This window comes from Passer montanus, unplaced genomic scaffold (assembly GCF_014805655.1).
Source record: "Passer montanus isolate IOZ18808 unplaced genomic scaffold, ASM1480565v1 scaffold10, whole genome shotgun sequence".
Classification (NCBI taxonomy): Eukaryota; Metazoa; Chordata; class Aves; order Passeriformes; family Passeridae; genus Passer; species Passer montanus.
In genome coordinates, this window is record NW_024356505.1 from 28,162,334 (window position 1) to 28,183,999 (window position 21,666).

The 21,666-nt window shown below is 40.8% G+C and overlaps 1 protein-coding gene across 10 annotated transcripts in view; it reads right to left on the minus strand.

Moving 5' to 3' along the window:
* The window catches only part of ABI1 (abl interactor 1), a 78,354-nt gene that overhangs the window by 33,528 nt on the left and 23,160 nt on the right, over window positions 1–21,666 (minus strand). For all 10 annotated transcript variants that reach the window (XM_039710181.1, XM_039710154.1, XM_039710134.1 and 7 more), the window contains exon 2: window positions 21,407–21,574. In XM_039710181.1, coding sequence (XP_039566115.1) covers window positions 21,407–21,574 — 168 coding nt within the window. The remainder of the gene's footprint in view (window positions 1–21,406; window positions 21,575–21,666) is intronic.

Genomic DNA, 21,666 nt, shown 5'->3' on the forward strand with positions numbered 1-21,666 from the left:
CCCTCATCACAGCTGACAACTTCCTCAAGGGGGACAGTGCCTCAAGGGAAGGTGCTCATCTGCTCTGGTGAGCAGCAATAGGATATAAGGAAATGGAATGAAGCCATGTCAGGGGAATTTCAGACTGGACATTAGGAAAATATTCTTCACTGAGAGGGTGGTTGGTCACTGGAACAGGCTTTCCAGGGAAGTGGTCAGGGTCTCAAGCCTGTCAGAGATCAAGGAGCACCTAGATGACACTAAATCATATGGCTGAGCTTTAGGAAATTGGACTCAATGATCCTTATTGGTCCCTTCCAACTTTAAGTGATTGTATGCTAAACACTGCCTCATTGAATTCCAAGTTAATGGAGAGAACAGTATTTCATCCATATTATACATGAACAGTGAGATTCTCTTAACCAAAGAACATTGCTGGCAGTATAAGATAAACGAACTGCGTAAGGAAAAAAACACCTGAAAGACCTCTAGTCAAAGACAAGCCAACTGGAACACTAGATCTGACATATCATATCACAGCAATCCATTAAATACAGTATCTTCTTTCAGCAGGAACTGTGGTTGATGTGACACAAAATACTGGGCAAAGGCACAGGTTTTCAGACTGAACTTTGTCAACAGAACTATGCAATGCAAGGGACAGTGAGTAGTGCAGAGAAAGTCCTGTTTCCTTCCTTGACCTCTGGTACAACTGTCTGGATTCCAAGCTTACCTCTTTACGTTCCAATATGAAAGGCAGCATCTGTTCTACTGCCCACAAAAAATCAGTCACAGCTTCAGATTTGATTGGTCATACATAGCAGTAAAATACATATAGTTTAAAACTTTATAAGACAAACAAATATTTTCTACAAGTTCGCACACCCAGACTATAAAGTGTATTAAGCAAACAACTTAAGAAACAAATGCTAAGGTGCTTTCAGCACCCCTTATTAACAGAACAACCCAAACCCTCACTCTTTGCAATCTGTTCCTAAACCCAGCTTTAACATTAACCCTTACTGTCATCCTCCAAAAATACAGATTTCATTGTTTTCCTATAGAGTTTATACAATATGCTTCCCTGAAATGAAAATAAACTGGTGAGACTAAGAACATCAACTTGCTCTGTTTTAGAAATACAAATGCATTCCACTGCTACTTCCAGAAAGAAAGCATATTTAGTAAGACCTTTTAAATAAATGAGTTATGGTTGAGTAAAGGCGCTGAAGAGACCTGGACAATGCACATTGCACAGGCCACCTGCAAAGAAGTCAGTTTGACCTACAAAAAGAACAATGAAATCCCCAGCTTTAATGAGCTCAGACAGCTGACTTATTCAGTGAGAGCACCATTTAATGCTGTTATTTTGTAAAGATGATGAGGGATTAATGAGCTTTAATGAGCTCAGTCAGACAGCTGACTTATTCAGTGAGAGCACATTTTATGCTCTTATTTTGTAAAGAAAATTCAACACAGGGAAATGTAAACATATTTAAACTGCAAATAAATATTCTACAGAGAAGAACAATTACGGGCTCAAGGCACATCAGCATGAATAAGCTCAAGTGAGTAGTCTGGGGTTTTATGACATCATGTACAATCAGATATCTACACAATGTTACAAATTACATATTTCACTAACTCTTGATGAAAGTGCTAGTAACTCAAGTATTTGACTTGAAACTATTGCTTATATGTTGTCTGATGTAGAGAAGAACAATTATGGGCTCAAGGCACATCAGGCATGAATAAGCTCAAGTGAGTAGTCTGGGGTTTTATGACATCATGTACAATCAGATATCTACACAATATTACAAATTACATATTTCACTAACGCTTGATGAAAGTGCTAGTAACTCAAGTATTTGACTTGAAACTATTGCTTATATGTTGTCTGATCTCCAACAAGATACTGTTCAAGAAACTCAAGAAGTTTACCTACATAAATAAAATAGTTAATTCCCTCTCTTGTCCAGAAGAGCCCAAGCACTAAGGAGGCCTGGCCTCACGGGACACACGGAGAGCAGAGCGTGGGCACAGCTGGCATCGGCCACCCTTGTTCATCACTGTGCACACACATTTATTCCACGGGGACTTCCCCCAGAGAATGGGGCTGTGCTGGTATTGGGAACTGTAACCCTCAAATCCATTGACTAGAAACTGTTTGAATACCCCAGCTGTGACCACACCAACTCAGTTACAGACCAAAACTGGCCAGTTTGGTGAGTATTTTCCTCTTTCCAGTTCTTCAGCATAGACACCTGGTTTAGTTAACCAACAACTGAGAAGCATATAAAAAACTGAAAGAAACTTTCACTCAAGTACTGATCTGTTATCAGGAACTGATGGAGTCAATCCTGTCTCTTAAGGTAGAGGACTGATGCAATCTTCTATCATGCCCAGTTAGCTAGCAATTGTGTGAAGTTCAAGTCCCTAGTTAGCTTTGAACAAATTTCATATGAAGGCACTGTACAAAAAGCTTTATATTGGTTATCTTTCACTTTCATAATAAAAAGGGGACTGGCCTTTCTTACCATCCCCTCTTCAAGAGACGATTTCAAGACATTTTTAACAGCCTCTTGGACAGTAACCAGAATCAAGTCTGCTAAAGCACTGTCTAATTATCAATTTATCAGTCAATCCACAGAAGAAACCCAGTGCTAGCAACAAGTAACAGTTACTAGAGAAAAAAAAAGGAGATGCTTTTTCCAGTTCCCCAAATTCCTTTAAGAATATAAGGATTTCAAGACCTTTTTATTTCACATAAACTATCCTTCAATCCAACTTTCACTAAAGCTAATAGCTGCCTGAACTCCACTACATAAATTCATCTGAGAATCCTCAGAATATCCTGTCGTGCCTTTCGAACCTGCACCATGAAATTAAGGTTTCCAATCACTCTGAAGCACTTGGACATCTGAGTTTCACCTTGTGTGTGCTTTGTATGCTGTGCTGGCAATGTCGCAGGCAACTGAAACAGATTTAAGAGTTGTATCTCCAGAGCTGGAAACCCAGCAATGTTTTTGGTAGGTTTATAGATAGAAGTTTCTCACACATTCTCTTCAGCATACAGCAAGTAACAATAGTAGGACAGGCTCTCCACAAAGCTTCATCTCCTGAAGTCCTGGTAAATCCAGGCCTCTTAAGGTAAAAGGCTAGAGGAGCCAGATAAGCCATATCCCATGTAATCTGATATGCCACCTTCCTTTTCCCGCACAGAGGGCTCACATTCAAGAGCTTTTACAGATTGACACAATGAACTAAGGCCATCAACACAGATATAAACAGCAACTTTCACAGTCCATATAAAATGTTCATCGCTAGTAGAGGGGGAAAGGCACTAGACAGATCAAAGGAAAAATAATGAGAGAAATACTAAGTCCCACTTCCAAAAGGAACTCATACACTTTTAAAGTACATTTCTATACGTAAAATATATATATTTTAAAAATAAAATAACAATGCATTTTACTAATATTATCCAGGCAAGAGAAGGGCTTCAAGACTGTTGATTGTGGGCCTTATTTTGACAGTTTATCATTATTTCTTCAATTATGTCTGAACACAGATTTTATGTCAATTTAATCCTATGGAGCTAGCCCCTGATTTAGAATTTAAATCTTTATATACACTAGCAGGTTTTTTTCTCAGATTCTCCTAGCAATTGCCATTGGCATAAGGCAAACCAGGGTTCAGGAACATTTGAAGGTATTTTATACCTTCACATAGATTTTTTTTTTTCTAGGATATCATGACAGCTATAGGGGGTGAGTGGTCAGGTAGTGAAGTGTACCACAGACATCCCATTTACTCAGGGTCGTACGTTTCTGGAAGTCAGAAGCACAGAATGTAAAATGATAATGCACATAGTCTCATAGCAAGTTTAAGCTGTATGTCGTACGTTTCTGGAAGTCAGAAGCACAGAATGTAAAATGATAATGCACATAGTCTCATAGCAAGTTTAAGCTGTATTCATTTCAAGACATACTTAAAAAACTGATTCCTAACTAACAGAACGTGTGCTTACAAGTGTTTAAAAAAGAAAAAAAGTGCCATTAAAATCAAGCAACTGAAAACAGAAGCTAGAGAAACAGGTTTAAAGATTACTAGTCATAGATAGCCTCACCGTTAGCCTATCTTTCTTCCAAAAGGAAGACTAGCATTCACTGAGAACTACATTTCAAGACATACTTAACAAAAAACTGATTCCTAACTAACAGAACATGTGCTTACAAGTGTTTAAAAAAGAAAAAAAGTGCCATTAAAATCAAGCAACTGAAAACAGAAGCTAGAGAAACAGGTTTAAAGATTACTAGTCATAGATAGCCTCACCGTTAGCCTATCTTTCTTCCAAAAGGAAGACTAGCATTCACTGAGAACTGGACCACAACTGGATCCCAATTTCCACAACACAACCTGTGGAGTGGCACATACACCTATACAGCAGCACAGAAAATGAAAAAGAGAGGCCTGTTCAGCCAAAGGATTATTTCTATAGATGCTTTTTAGAGTACCCTATTGGCAAATCTAGTCATGCATTCTGCTGGAGAAGCTGACCAGAAAGGGGACACGGGGCAAGGACAGACCAGAGGGGCTGGGAGCGGGTACACAGCATTCTAGGACAAGAATCAGAGCAAAGAAATCAGCCCACTTGTCCAAGAGCCAGACTTCGAGTTCACGCCTGGTTTTCTTTCCTGGTGCCAAGTGCAAATGGGAGGACTGCTATGGAAGATACATATTTATCCCTCAGACAGCACTGAAGGAAAGAAGCTTCTCACATTATTCTCTTAATGGTTATTTCAGGCATGTTCACATGAGAGGCTGATCAGATAAAACAGGGCACCTGACAGAAGCCAGTAGGTCTCACCTGTGAAATGCCACCTCACAGAATTAGGGTCTATGGATGAGAAACATCTTTGGAGAGACACAAGGAAGTCTCATCACACCCTAACCCCCTGTTCCCCACTTTCCCCAGCTGAAAGGAAGATGATGTCAACACAGAGCATAAGGAGGGGAGGTCCACAGAGTATCTCTGGGAACAGAGAGAAGAATGTGGGAAGTAAGACTGGCAGATGGCAACTGAAGGCAAATGGAGTATAAGTGCTACAGAGGAAGAGATTTTTAACAGCTCTAGAAAGGCCCTTATTATGGAAAGAAAACAGTTAAGACAACAGCCCTCCCTCCTCTCCGCTGCATTGGTGAAATGCCAGAAGCACTTTGCTAAAGTTCACATAAGCATGGGGGAAATGGAACTTCAAACATCTGGAGTATGGAGGTCAGACAGCGCTGCAGAAGCAGCTGGCCCCGCACGCAGGAGGCGGCTGTCTGCCAGCACGTCAGCCAGTGAGGAGGTGGGATGGGTCTGTGGCTAACAGCAAGAGCCTGGAAAACAGCAGATTGAAGTTCTATTCCTGGCTCTGCCAGACTTCCTGTGCCATGCCAAGCAAGGAGCTTTGCTGCTTGGGCTTGGAGCTGTGCACCTGCACCAGGAACAGAGTACAGGTGGGCACTGCCACAGCTGCCTGCTCTGGGCACAGTGACACGTAGTGACAGAGAGCCCAGATTTCTCTGTTAAACACATGCCACTGATGTTTTTAATTGCTAATGAAAATGCACAAGTGAGTTACAGATAACATTTCTGTGCTTTGGCAAAACCTACTGTCAATTTTAACCATTTGAGCAAACGAAATGTACATACGCTGCAGTAAGAAGGGTGTTATGAACGTTATTTATTAAAAAAAAACCACTACCCCTCCAATGACCTGTGATACATGTTTATAAGGAGTACAACACTTTTTTGTGTTCTAGATAATTTTATTTTCTTTCAAATGCAATTGCTATTTCAATACCTTCAAGAGCTTGAGTATAATCAGCAGATAGAAAAAAAATGCATCACTAATGTAGATCTCTGTGGGAAGACACAGAGAAGAGGAGACAAGGCATTTATCTCCACTTCCCTCCTAAAGTCTATGGCTTTTCAGCACCCAGTGTCAGAAGTGGGAGAAGAGAAAGAAATATCTTCCATGGTGTTATTCCCTGTTCTGACAAAATCCCTGACCACTCTAGAATATGGTTTCCAGTATTTGCAGGCAATTCAGTATTCTGTGGCTGAACCCCACACCCCACCACTTCAGAAGCACTGCACAACAGGAAGTACAGAGCCAGCTCTGCATCAGATCAAAACTACAGCACATGGCAAATTAACAACTGGTAAGCATTCACTTGAGTTTCACACTGCCACAAACATCTTTCTGAATGTCAGTTCTTTTACTCAGCCCTTCCTCTGGCCCACCACTTCCCCTTCACCAAGACAGGATTCCAATAAGAGAACTTTCAAGGTACATCCCCCCTCTCCTCTAATGTTCTACACAGTGAACTGAACAGACATTTCAATGCTTAACTAACACCAGTTGCTGATTAAAATCAGTCTTTAAATTGGAAGACACTTCAAAAGAGAAGTGTTTCAACAGTACAATCTGATGGATTTTTGACAGAACAACATTCGGGATGTGTAGTGATGTTACATTTGTATTCAGCCGTAAAAAGCAGACAAATGCTTTTGATTATGCAAAGTCAAGATTCCAGCTGTATGTGTAAATGTATTTCAGTCTGTGAAATTAGACATTAGTAACTTAATTTTTTTTTTCTAGGTATTCCTGAAGATACGCATGACTAAGTGAATTCAAAAGAAAAAAAAGAAGAAAAAGAAATATGCTTATGCAAGCTTCCACATAAGAGCTCCAGCATCTTAAAGTAGCTGAGTCCCTCTTTTCCTTACTGGAAGCAATGCACTTGTCTAGAATTAAACAAAACATCAAACCTAAATATATTTTTGACTGTAGGAAAGCACAAAAAGCACAACAGAAAGGAAAAATTAAACGGCTCCTTCAGTAGTTTGGACTCACTAAAGAACCACCATGGGAGTAGAACAAAACCCTATGTCAAACGAAAAGCATTTTGTGTGCCAAAAAAAGCAACTTCATAGGAGATGAACATGTGCAATTGCAAAGAGCACTGCAGGTGGCTGAAAAGGAAACCATCTAAAAAAAGCCTATGAAAAATAAACTCAACAGAAACAAGTCTGAATTTTCTGAAAGTTTGTCTGAGGTAAGAGGCTGATAAAGCTGTAACAATGATGAGTCAGAATGCTCATGCCTGAACAACAAATTAAAAAAAGCCCAAAGCCCAATACTTCACATTTTAGTTGTAAGCTGGCAAGTCAAATTGGGAAGAGCATGGAACAGAACCCATGCCAAGAGAAAGTGAGCCAATATCGCCTTAACCTTAATGTATCACCTCTTCAGTGCTGTATTTCATCAGCTCTAATAGCAAAAATGAAATATTTTCCAATAGTAAAGGTTATGTTATGTGGATGGGATAGTGGATTTATTGTATATCTCAAAATAATTATTATGATAAAGAGTAAAAAAGCTCACACATAAAAGCTATTCTCATTTATTACATGTATTTACTTGAAAGTGGTCTGGATTAAGTTTCAGACACATACTTTTCTTAAAACAAGAAAATCCCAACAAATTACCTAAAACCAACCAAAAATACATGTACACAAATACACAAACACATACACAAAAACTTGCTCTCCCAAGCACCCCCCTTCCCCACATGAATTCAGGGCCTATGAGATGTCTAAGGCTGACAGTTCACAGAGAGAAAGTTTCCCCCACACAAAAAAAGGACAACATATGTTGGAATGACAATGGGTATCCTTTAGCTACCTGCAGGCAAGTTTGATTACAAATCACCCAAGACACAATGTTCCTTCTATTCCTCTTTGATCATACGTCACCTGATGGCAGGGATACAAGTGAGTGGAACATGTGCTGGTTCTCAGCTGGGTCAGCACTGCACCAGCAGCAACTCAGGAGTATTAATTCAGCCATCACGTGGCTAAAGGCCACACCACAAACCCTCTTGGATTAGTGCCACAAACACAGCTTACCCTACATAAATGTCTATTTCTCATTTCCTGAATGTTCAAGGGTTGAATATTCCACTTTGTTCAGAAGAGAACTACTAACGTTCTGGACTTTAGAAAACATTTTTAATAACAAGTAGGCAAGATGGTACAGCAAACAACTGTTGCAGCACTAAAAGGTGCTACTCCAGTGGAGTGATAACCAACACATGGATTTGTTTCCTCTTGTTCCCCTGCCCATCAGTAAAATAGGGTGGCAGGAACAATCCTCAGCCACTATAGATTCCAATCTAAAAGTTTTCAGTACACATATTCTACTTTACAGTTCACTTACTACTCATACTACTATCTTCTGCATATTATTGTAGCAAAGAGCTCTTCCATGTCCCTTGAATACCAAAACAGTGTGGATCTGAGAAGTTTTTTGCTTTTGACCTTGGAAACAAACATAGAACAAAACTGATCAATTTCCTTACTCTGCCCATCCTTTCTCAAACCCCCTTCAGCAAGAAGGTACGTCAACACAGGATAAGATTAGAAGCATCATGATCTGCCATCAGCTCAAACTTAAGATACTCAGGCAAAAAAAGAGTGTTGACAAAAATTCCCTCACATGTTTCCTAGGACTGTGCTACTATTTTGGACTGAGTCATACAGTCTTCTTGCAATTTGGGATATATTAAGTAAAAGCAGAAGACAGACAAGCAAATCACAAGCATGTATGACGTTTACAAGTCTAACAGGGTGGGAAGGAAGGGCCAAGGCAGAGATGGAATTGCTAAAGCTGCTCTAATTTTTATATTCACACACAACTCAAACAGGAAGTTGCACATTGTTTCTGTAAATGGATTTCCCTTAGCCTCCCAACTCTTGGCCACAACTGATATGAAATACTGCAGTTCCATCTCTTGGTAACATCCAGATGGCCTCAGAAGTCCCAGCAGCACTTACCCCATACTGAGCCACAACCTTATGCACCCTAAACTTCTTCTAATTAAGGCAGGGCCTACTGGCAGAGGGAGCCTGGCCCAAGAAGAAGCCGTGCCATAAATCAGCCCCTCCACCAGGATCATCCCTCAGGCCTATGCATGCACACACCCAAAACTGAGATCTTGACTTCGTCCTGTGCAAGAGCACCTGAACACAAACACTGCAGCCTGAAGGCAGGTTAAGACACAGTGCAAGTCTTGAAGAGAAGTCTTGTGTGTAGGCACAGAGACACAGGCACACCACTATGTCCCTGCTGCTAAATGTATCATCCTACTATTGCTACAGTCAATTCATTAGACTGAGAATGTGCTCAGAAATTAGCAATTGCCACTGTGCAGTTATTAGCATATTGATTAAATATGATTGCAAACACTTGGGGAGAAGCAGAGCATTAGCCACTGGAGAAGAAATAGAGAATGAAGTCAGTCAAAGAAGCAGCTGAAGTCTGCAGTTTTCAAGACCTTGTCTCCAGGATAGTTGAGCCCACAATTCAGGGAACAAGGAGCAGAGAACAAAACACTGTCACAAGAGAATGGCAGGGAAAAAAGAAGACTGGCCATCTCCTGTTGTCACTTTAGGCAGATGCTATACATACACTACATAAATATTGACCACTGAAATGTTTACAGCTAACAGAGGATGGCAGAGGGGTGCCCTAGAAAGGATGCTCCCAACACCATGGTGGGTTATAAGCCTCTAAATGGCACTAGAGTTTCAAAAGGCAGCTCTTCCACACCACAGTAACAACCACCACAGACATGTGCACGACTGGACACTGACCTGTGCAGTACTGGACAGCTAAACACACACTGGAGAGTCACTGAATGCCTGCAGGAAACCTGAGTGCACAGGAGAGTGCTGGGGATTGACAGACTGCCACCACAGAGGGGGATGCTGCTGACTTCCCCAAGAGATGAAGGGGTACATCACCACACTGTTTAATGGGCTGCTAAAGACAGCTGTGCAAACTTCTGTGGTCTACCTCCCCCCAGTGCTTTGGTAGAGTCTGGGGAGGTCAATGTACTTTTTGGATTTAAACTGTGTATATCCATTCAGCAATGCAGAGTGTGTTTACTCCCAGAAGTATACAGCTAATATAAACAACAACTACATATTTGTTTTAAGAGCTACCACGACTAAGGAATCTCGGCAAATGGGAAGGAGGGTTAAAGTACACAGGAAAATTATCCAAGTAAGATCTGCAGACTGCTCACAATCTGTTTTCCCAAGATGTTTGGTCAAGTCACATAATTGTTTGCAGAACCTCTGCTTTCTAAAAATGCATTTGGAAAAAATTATTCCACATTTTCTTAAATCAGTTTCTACTGATTAGATGATGCTTTTCAATATTCTCAAAGTAGGTGACCTGTCATTGTCCAATAATGACCAGGCAGAAGCATTCTCTGAAACATATTCTAGGCAAATATCTCACATGAAAATGAGTATTTCGAAACTTTTCCAAATAATTTTTTTAATGTCAGATATATTTAATCCAAGTATTTAAGCCAGCTCTAGTAGAAAGCACCTCTGAAGAAATTTTTGCATCGACACATTAATGCAGCTTGAGGAAATAGAGTTTTAAAGTTATTGAGCTGAAAATAAGATGCCAGTAGCTTGGAGTTGTGGTCCCCTCACTCTCCTTTTGCTCCCATGTCTGGAAGTCTAGAAGTATAAAGCAAGTTAACTGGGATTGAAGCTTGATATTCTTGCTGCCAGCCCAGGGGCACACTGCACTGCAGGAGGAATTTGCTCCTTAAAGCAGCAAAATCCCCAGTGATTGAACTTGAGTTTTGCTCAGGGAGGGCTTATAGAAACCATCCCCCACTTCCTGAGCTTTTTGTTATTAATTCATGTGCCAGAGCCTGAGCTCAGAAAAGGCAAAAACTTGTTATTTTAACCAAAGCACCATGAACACCCCCAGAAATTCTCTCCTCCAGTTTTAGCATTCAGATTCCAGAGTACCATCAAACACAACCACTACATCATGAGTGCTTTGAAACTGTAACAGATGCAGCACTTCTGAGGCCAGCTGTCATGCTACCATCAAAATAAGGCACTAGCAGACATACCTACAGGTCTGAATATTATCCATAACACAAAACCAGATATGCTTAATTGCACATCAGCTTAGGATGAGGCTAAACCAGGTGTGATGGCCATCCTCACTGAGAAGAGTAGAACAAATAAAATAAAGGATGATCTTGCTCCTATCAGCTTATAGGTGATACAACCCTATCAGTGCTGGCTCTTAACATGAGATCTGGAATGCATGAGGAAACTAAATCAAAATGCAGTGACACAGGTAAGAGATCAGATAGCTGAGAAAGGTTAATTTGTTTCAGGCCTTTTGACTGGACTTCTCTCTTTACCTTAATGACTCATAATTACATGAGGTTAGAACATCTCTGTTATGATTTGGAGGTTCCTCCATTTCACAACTGGAGATTGTCCTCCATTACCTCAGCAACTCACTCATCACCACAGCAGGCAAAAAGTGCCATGAGATGCAGTACTGAAATAACATCATATTTCTACCATTCTTCCACTCTCAGAAGCCATAATCTACCAAGACTCATGCACAGGTCAACTGCATAATTTCAAGTTAAGTTTCTTTCTTATTTTTAATCTAAGTTTTAACAATAAGAAATTCAATAACTATTTGAGGAGGAATACACAAATTGCTAGTCCACAACAGCACGCATCTTATTAGCTCATCATACAGCTCACTACATAAGAGCTATTAAAGAGCAAAAAATATGTACCTTGCTCAAAAGCTTCAGTTAGCACCTTTTTCATCCTGGCTTAGGTGACAAGCCTTTTCCACAGTAGAACTCATCTTTTCTAGTCCTATACTACATCTGGCCATTACTGCATCTTGCTCAATACTTGACTTAACAACACACGTAAGAAAATCCTATAAATGGACAAAGAAGGATCAGCTTCCCAAAGACGATGCTTATCTTCTTTCCAGTCTGATAAAGGTTGATTTGTGGTTTGGAGGCTTATCTTGCAACCTTATAAAGCCTAGTTTTGAACACAGTTCAAAAATAATAACTTAAAATGAAAAAAAAATAATCCTCTAAGACACTGAGTTCAACATGCAAGCAGAAATTCCTACATTCAAATCAAGCCCTTCAGTCATTATTCAATTTCCTTGTTTTTATATTTTCAAATGACGGCCCAGCTGACTCTTCCTGAAGCAATTATATATTTTATTATTTCCATCATGACCCCTCTCAACTCTAAGGTTGCCATCCTACTTGTTCTTATTTTATATTTAGAAGCCTAATAGCTTTTAATCATAGCCTTGCTGCTCCTGGTCTTGCCACAGAGGAATTTGAGATAGCATGACAAGATCAGGTTGATTATTATTTTTCTCTCGCAAGCAAGGACAGAGAAGCCAGTTAAAGAAATTGCAAGCCATGCTTCAGTCCTGGGATGAGACCATGCTGAATTGTACCATTGGATCCATTGTAAATAATCATCCTAGGAGAACGTGTGAGGGGAAGAAGCAAATGCTTTTAGGCATGAACAGGTGAAACTACATTAAACATTAGCACTCATACAAGGATACATTCATTAAGAAGTCACAGCTACTCAGCAGATTCTCAAAGAGGAAGCAAACAACACACAAAACCATCACAATCAATATGCAGTTCTGTGGTCACATATTACTTATGTTTTTATGCCCATAAGATAGAATTAGGTACAATATTAGCCAAAATTATTAAATAATATAACTATTCGTTGGAACTAGAATTTAATATTAGAGAGGAAAATGAAAGCCTTATTAATCTATATTTTGGAATTCAGAAAGAGGCACACATACTTTCATGCTTTTTTGACTTCTACATGCATAGTAAACATTCCAAACAGGAATGACTGAAAGAGCAAATGATGGCCTTAGCTAATTGTCACTCAAAATGCGCTCGTTCAAAACACATTGTGTTTTGTCAAAAAATAAAAACCTTATTAGAGGACAGCTTTTAAACAAATTTACAGTTTTATTTCCACTATGGCCACAGTACTCTCTCTGTGGTGGCACCAACAGCAGGGTCAGGGAAGAATTAACAATATTCTCCAGCAAAGTAAGCTGTCCCGAATAAACAATATTCAGGGTAACCTATTTAGTTCTTTAGCCATAAATTGTATCACCCAACACCATTTTACATTTTTTTTTGCAGTACAGTAAAGAGAAACTTCCCTTTGTGATCTGTGACTGCCCCAGTGATGCAGAGATGGTGCTGGGGAAGGGAAGGATTTCCACTGAGGCTCCAGAGCCACAGAAGTATTTAGTAAGATTAACATAGTTGGACAGACTGTCACACTTCATACACACTTTTCCGAAGTTACAAAAAAAACCCAGAAGTTGTCCCAGCTTTAGAAGAACAGCTACCAAGTAATTGACAGACCTCCCATGAACTAATAAAGTGTTCTCTGTGTATATATGACCTGTAAGGGGGCTTTTACAAGACATGTACAACATATATCAGTGGGTCCCAAAAGGTTACTAATAAAGAGAATAAAGTCAAACCAGCAGCATAAGAAGTGGCAGTGTTATTACTGGCTGATAAACACTCATGTGAATCATTACTTGGTTTTCTACCTACAGATCAAAGTTAACTAAGCACTTATAACCAGCCAGCAGAAAATACTAAGCAACTCCTATCTGAATGGCACGAGAAGTCCAGCCACAAGCACCCAGGATTTGGTTTTGTGCTTGAGTGGCAGCTTCAGTGATGCTGTACAATGAATGTTGTTGCTCATCATCTTCACAGTAAGCTTCTTGTACTCATTTTTCCCCTCCATTCCCTCAAAAAGAGTCAGCTAAAGCACATCACTACCACAAAAACCAACATTCCAAATAGCGGCACTGGTACAAAGGTACAACAACTGTGTAAATGCTTTGGTAGCTGGCTACCTGCTGTTTTATTAGGCACCATGTTCTCATCATCTCATACACTGCATTTATGCAATTAAAACACTGACAGAGATAAAACTTTAATTTGATGTAAACAAGGAATTATTCGTATGTGAAGACTGGTGGTTTACTAAGACTTGAAACAGAATGAAAATCAATTTCAGGAAGCAAGTTAATCAGATGCATCTGATGGAAAAAAAAAAAAACAAGATTCCTTGGAAAGTCCAATTTGTGACTTCATATCAGGTTAGTGATGCATTTTGCCTGTGTGGTGTATCTCCCAGATATGAGAGGTTTTCATTAAAAAGACTGCACAAACACTGATGACTCCTTTGTTACACAAAATTGCCCAAAAGGCCTTTCAGAGTCATGTTCACAGTCCTGGATTTTTGGCTTTGAGTCCAGAAAACAAGGAGCTGCATCAGGCCTCTTAATTTCATATTTAATGAGGTATCTAGAGCTTACAGTGAAATAACCACTGAGCAGAAAGAAGGTTTTAATGGTCTAAACCACATTGAAAATTATGCATTCAGACTGCCCTTCTAGCAGACAGTGGAATGGGAATAAGCATATGAAGGAATTCATGACAGTCAATGGCTAATAAAGTAAGTAACTTTGCTCATTCCCCAGAATTACGTTCAAAACCCTGCATTCCACAGGGAAACACAAAAAAAGTGTACAACAAAAGTTTCTGGTTCAATTTCTTCTTCATCAAAGCAACTGCTCTTCCCCATGACAGAAAGGCTGACATTGTGGTTGCTCTCTCATAGGTGTTCATAACTAAGTATCACGGGAGGGCTGCTTTGGTTTGTTTGTTGGTAATGTGCTGGGGTTTTCTTTTTGACTGCATCAGCTGAACTGCACAGGGATTACAGACATCCTACATGCATTCATTTGTGGACATGAAGGGAATTTCTCAGCTGAATGGCTGACAAGGCAATTTTTACACATTATACTATTTTCTGACCAATTTATATAGAAGCTGATATGCACAAAGTTGACAACAATTTTCATAAGCAGACAGATAAACAGAGCAAGCACAGCACAACTTCTTGGAGCCTTGGCCTCTATCAGGGAGAGAACAGGAAGAACAGGATGTGAAGCAAAGGCCACAGATAACTGTCAGCACTTTATTAGGAGAGAGAACGTCACCCAAGGCAAGCTTAATCTAAACAAAAGGTGCAAGTTTCTTGCCATATTTAGAGTATTTGTGGCTGCTTACAGACACAGGCAGTCCAAGAGAACCAGACAGAAGACATTATCTTTCTAATGTATACAACATTAGATGATGCACTAGTTCCTGCTGATACTTTTTGGTCTCTCCACACACTTCTGGACGTGTGGAAAGGAAAGTCTGAACGAAGTGGAGCTTACAACATTTGTAGATACATGATGACAGCTTCTCCCGACTTTGTAATTATCTTCCCCCCTCCATCACCAATCAGTTCCTATAACTTATCATATGCCTTTCAAGAATACAAAGTCAGCTTTCAGGATACATCCAGCTGCTGCAGTGTAATACCAAAAAGACTCATGGCAGAGATCCAGTGCTGCATCACACTCCAAAATAAAAAGGCTTTTCCCAGCTCCATGTACTAATCTGCCATGCTTCAGTGTATGGCTAGCTGTTTAAAATTATACTGTCGCTATCAGGCAAAAGAGCAACTGCAAAGACAAAAACAGACTTAAGTACTACGAGGCTACCATAACATCACTTTTCTTTGCTTTTTCTTTATCAGACTGAACTAACATGACTCCTTCAACCTCTCCTTGCAGGCTGCATGCTCCATGCCCCTGACCATCTCTGCATCCCTGTCTGCTGGACTCTCTCTGGTTTCCCTAAATCACTCTTGAACAATGCAGACGTGAACAAAAAAAAAAGAAAAAGAAAAGCCAACAAGCCAGACCCAGCACTCCCGATGAAATTGTATCACTGCCTTTCACCTGTCAGCCACAATCCTCCCAAGGGCAGCCCCAACACACTGCTTCACTTATTCAGATAGCCTTGTGGTGTTGGCTCACGCTCAGCACAGCGCCCATCAGCACACCAGTTCCTTTCCTCCTTTCCAACCCATTACTACTCACACAGTCACCTCCCAGTGCATACAAATGCACGTCGGGCCCTACCCTAGGGTGTAGGACCTTGCACCTTGCCCAGTTTGCCAAGGTTTTTGCTGCTTCAATAAGAGTCCTGCATACTGAAGCTCTGCCATTCAGAGTATGAATCACCTTTCCTAACTTAGAGTTAGTCCCAGATTTGTTGAGGATTTGCTTTATGTTCTGAACGGTCTCCAAAGAATGTTCTGAACACTGTGGGCTCCAGTACTGACCCTGCTTGTTAGCAGCAGTCAAACATTTGCTAGTTCTGGCTAATCTCTCCAATTAACAGCCCTTCCATCTAGCCCATATGTTCTTCAGGCCAGAGACAAAGGTCAGGGGTCTAAGCATTTACTTCTTTTTAATGAGGCAACTTCAGCATAGAAGTACCTGGACAGCTGTACTTTGCAAGCACAGTCACCATTAAGAGGATCTGGAAAGGTCTTTTGCTCCCATCTGTAAGTGTACTAAAGTCCTTCACGTAATTGCTTGTTTCTAGGCATGACCACTCACATTCATCAACAGATTTGTCACATTTTCTACCCTGTTTCTAGTTCTTGGCTTTCAAATATGAATTAAACTGTGTTGTGATGATACACCACAATGTCTAAATGCAGTATCACATTAATCCAAAGTACACACACACTCTGAAAGCTCTTTCCCACAAAAACTCAATCATAAAGAGTCACCACAGTACCTGCACTGCTTTTTGCCTCTTCAAACACCAGAGACAGGCTAAGCATGTAACAGCTCTTGTGCTCTTCTTCCCTGTCAAACACCAACTTGCCACTACTTTGGAGCTCACCCCTTACAGCCTCAGAACATGTTCAGCAGGACTTCTCTGAAACCCAATCCACATCAGTCCTGAGTGGCAGCTAACCCAATGGAAAGGCCTTAGCATTTGGAATTGTCTGTGTGATTGAACACAGGCTACAGCTGCAGGATTCAGAAATGCAAATGTCTTCTTGTAGCCTATCTGCACTGTTGTCCTGACTTTACCTACACAACCATGCCATAGCAACATAAGGCATTTGGCTTTCTGCTTGCATACAGCACTTTAATTACACATGCAATTAATTAGACATGGATGGTAACAGGCAAAATTCTTCTGAACTAATTCAGGGAAATTTTAATTATTTTTTTTTTTTTAGTTCTAAAAGCTTATAACTTTAAATGGTAACAAAAGATGTGTGTGTATTTTTCTTTGCTGAGAGTGATGTTTTCAGAACTCATTTTTTTGCAATAGTCCCTTATCTCACATTAGAGAAGAGGTTCAGATGCAAAAGAAAATCTTCACACTGAATGTTTAAGTGAGGCAGTGTTTCCTGGTGAAAATTATAATTTCTTTAAAAGGAGACTATTGCTTTCTTCATGCTTGGATTTAAATACTGAGCTATTTAAAAACTGTTTATGTAGAGAGAGAGAAAAAAAGAATAGTTGCTACACCCAGTGCTGCAGCTCTGACATAAACATGAGCGCTGATCTGTTACATTTTTCAGTTTTGACACAGTAAACAAGGATGCCCCTGTCAACCTCTCTCCTCTGAGAAATCTGGCTGTCCCATCTTTCTTCTCTTGAACTTTATGGAAATTAAGCAGCAAAAAATTTATCTTAAAGTACATGTTTTAAGTCAACTTTCATTTCCAAGAAGAGGAGAGGAAGAGCTGAGTACAACCAAGAAACAGTGCTGAGTACAGAGGGACGATCGCTGCTCTAGTCCTGCTGCCACATTACCTCTGACACAGGCCAGGACGGCACTGGGGTCTTGGCCACGTGGGCACATGCTGCCTCAGGTTCAGCTTCTGTTGACCAACAACTCCCAGCCCTTTTCTGCTGAGCAGCTACCCAGATACTTCTCCAAGCCTGGAATGCTGCATGGAGTTGCACTCCAACTGCAGTGCCTGGCACTGTCTCATTGAACCTCAGACCATCAGCCTCTTCCGTTCCATCCAGCCTGTCCAGATCCCCATCCAGAGCCTTCCAGCCCTCCAGCAGATCAATACTTCCACCCCACTTGCTGTGTCTGCAAACTGACTGAGGGTGCTCTCAATCCCTCATCTAGATCACTGACAAAGCCATTAAACAGGACCGGCCCCAATACCAAGCCCTGGGGAACACCACTGGTGACCAGTGACCAGCTGGATGTAGCTCCATTCACCAACACTCCCAAGCCTGGCCATCCCTACAGTTTTCTACCCAGCAAAGAGCACACCCATCCAAGCCATGAGCAGCCAGTTTCTCCAGGAGATGCTGTGGGAAATGGTGTCAAAGGCTTTACTAATGCCCAGGTAGACACATCCACAGCTTCTCGCTCATCCACTAAGTGGGTCTCCTTTATCACCTAAGGGGATCAGGTTGGTCAAGCAGGACCTGCCTTCACAAACACATTCTGGCTGGGCCTGATTCCCTAGTTTCATGTGTCACATGTTAGCACACAAGATGTGTTCCATGATCTTCTCTGGCACAGAGATCAGGCTAACAGGCTTGTAGTTCCCTGGATCCTGCATTTGGCACTTCTTGTAGGATGGTATCCAGCACATCTGTTAAGTTAATGTCATCAGTGAAGCCTTGATGCTCGTGTTTGTGCAAAGTACACTTACTATCTCCCCTCCCCACCAAATCTTGCCTAACAGGCTAATTAGGATCCCTTATACCAGAAGGGTTTTCAAACTTCTCCAGCAGAGTGACCAAGTCTCTGCTCTGCCATACCACAGCAGCTTGGAAAGGTCAAGTCAGCTTGGCCACGCTCCAGGTCAACATGAAGGATTTAAACCAAAGAGCTGAGCTCTATGTGCACAGCCCCCTGTACTGGGTGTAGTAAACAATCACATGGCAGGTTACTCCAGACCCAGGCATTACAGCTTGAAAGACAACTGTAACTACAGAAAATACGGATGCAGCTGGGCAGTTTTTTGCTCTGGCTGCTATGAAAAAGCCATTCCATTGCCTCCAACTCAGAAAAGAGCACCCTCACCACACTGCAATTACTCATGTGAAGCCTCTGTGTTTGTGCTCAACCAGAAACCAAAACCAAATAAATTTTTTCCTGTAAAACCAAGCACAATTTCCATCTCTAAAATTAGGCTCCAGTAACAATAACACACTAGGCCAACACCTCACTTTTCATGAGTGCTTTTTCCAGTGAAGAGGATACAAAGCTAGGAAAAATACAGAGTGGCTACTAATCAGGCTTAGCTATCCAGGGATTTAGCTTAGAGTCATTCTGGAGAACATGCATAGTGAACTGAAAACCAGTATGGAAACAGAAACCGTCTGGGCTCAGAAAAGCCACAGGACTTTCCTCCTTAGAAGAACTATAAAATTGTACTTTATTTCACAGACACCTGCTCTTTTTTGCAAAACCCAGAATCGAGCAATTGACCTGGCAATGCCTCAGTTCTGTGTTTCTAAGAAATACTTCTTTCATGAAAAATAATGCCATTTTGAGAATTTGTTCATCCTTGTGGTCTAGTAACATGAAAATATTCACAACTGATACAGGCACAGGGGAGGACACTCTGGAGATACCAAAGTATTTTACAACAGTCTATCACAGCAATTGTACAGCCGATTTAAGAAAGGCAGTTGAAGCATTTGAGCAGAAACACTTCAAAGCAAATAGCTGAGCTGGTATGTGCACATTATCTGTATCCAGTTTAATTCTACAAAATTAGTCTGCAGAGGTTCATTTATAAGCAAGGATTAGTTTCAGGAAAGACCAACCAGGACAGAAACTACAAGGAAGTGACCTTGTTAAACACTCCTCAAAAGCTTTACAAAGCACTGATTGTTCACAGCCTTTAGCAAACAGTTCATGTATCAGGTGACTCAATAGCTTTCAGCATAGTGCCTTCAATCCAAGCAGCAAATAGTACAGTGGGTTAACACCTTTTATGCTAGTATCAAACATTTTAGCTTTTTCCACGGTTAGCCACACTAGTGGGCCAATGAGAATTTAACAATAATCGCTTCAGATACACACACTGCAGCTCTCAAACACTCAAGAAGAAAAGATGTGCTCAGCATAAGAGGGCATCCAATGCTTGAGAAAATATGTAGATTCAGTTCTTTTTTCAGCCATTTCTTAAAAAGTAGTCATAATCCCAGCATCTCTGAATACTTAAGAGAAAAAAAGCTTATCTACAGCAATTTCATTTCATCCTGCTTTCCGATTTCAGTGGCAGGTACTTTTTAAATACTTCAAACAGCTTTTAGCATTGTTCAGTTCTCAGCACATGTTAACCTCACATGCCTTTTTGATAGGTTTTTTACTAGGAGGGTCATTCCATACACACTGGAATCTTCTCCCTGCTGACATGCTTTTGATAAAACCACTGTGCTGCCTTTTCTCAAAGATGTTTAGAACAACTCTAAAAAACCAGTAAGAGTTAGCAGGGCTGGGAAGGGAGACAGTAGAGACCATAAGAAGCATTTTCTTTCACGTATTTGGTCTAAGGTGTACCACCAACAGGATGCTGGTTGACCAACTAAGGTTTTTAATTCACTGGCTGCACTGAAGAACGTTTTAGGTTGCATCCTGTGCTATTTGTTTACAAAACATCTCAAAGAGACATAGGAGAAAGGCAAGTGAAGATCCGACTGAATTTCAGTAAGAGTACAAGAGAGTGGATACTGGGCTTTTAACAACTCCCTCAAGCCCATTTCAGAACAGCTATGTAAGGGTGAAATAACTGAGTCCTGTCCCTGCCTCCACTGGCACTAAGATGGCACACACCTGGTTATGCAGCAAGCCACTTCCAGATTAAACACAGCAGACATTTTTGGCTGAGTTAGCATACAATCAGGCCAATGATCAGGTACAAGACAGGCAGCAGCAGCAATGCTTCCCCCCCCAACAGAAGCAGGCAGCCAGGGTGAAGCTTCAGCCAGGGAAATACAGGCTGCCACAGAGAGGGATAGACCTATTCTTTCCTGTCATCTATTTCCATGTCCTCACTGGAGAAACTCCAATAATATTGCAGTCACAGTTCAAGTCAGGTCAGCTCACTAATTCAACTGCCTTGGCTGGGAAGCAGTTTGGCTTGAGCAGGTAATGGCAGCATGTGAACCCCTCTCCCCTTCCACACAGCACATGAAATTATATCCTGCAAGACTATGAAAACAAATGAACTCACTGCATGTGTTAAATAAAATACCACCTCCCATATGGCACTTCTAACTGGATTTCCTTCAGAAACAGAATCCTTCTCTCTACCCCTCCCTCAAGCACAGCTTCAGATCTTGAAATCTTAATAATTAATTCCTGCTTCAAATCAAATATAATTCCAGAATTCTTGATACAGGAACTATTTTATTTTGGTCATGACCTTAATCACAAAGCATGTTTCATAAATATTAGAAAGAAAAAAGCCTTACCATTTTCTATCACAATAAAGAAATCAACATAAACTATCCAACTCAATAATAAGAGACACAATAATGCCTCCTCCAACACTCTACTCAAAAAGAAAAGAGATTACCTGGGAGATATGGTTGATGGAGGACTCCATCCTCCGTAGCTGGGACGCTTGGATGTCCAGCAGTTGTAATACATTGTTGGCCAGTGCATTGATCTGATAAGCAACACTGGCTAGAGACTGAGTTGTGTAGGCTTTGGTCTCTTCTAATGCTTTCCTTTTATCTGGAGCCTGTAAAGCAAAACAAGAAGACATCTGCTTTAGGCCAGGAAGAGGATGGGGAAAAAGGACAGGAACAAAAAATAAAACCTGTATTTGGAAGA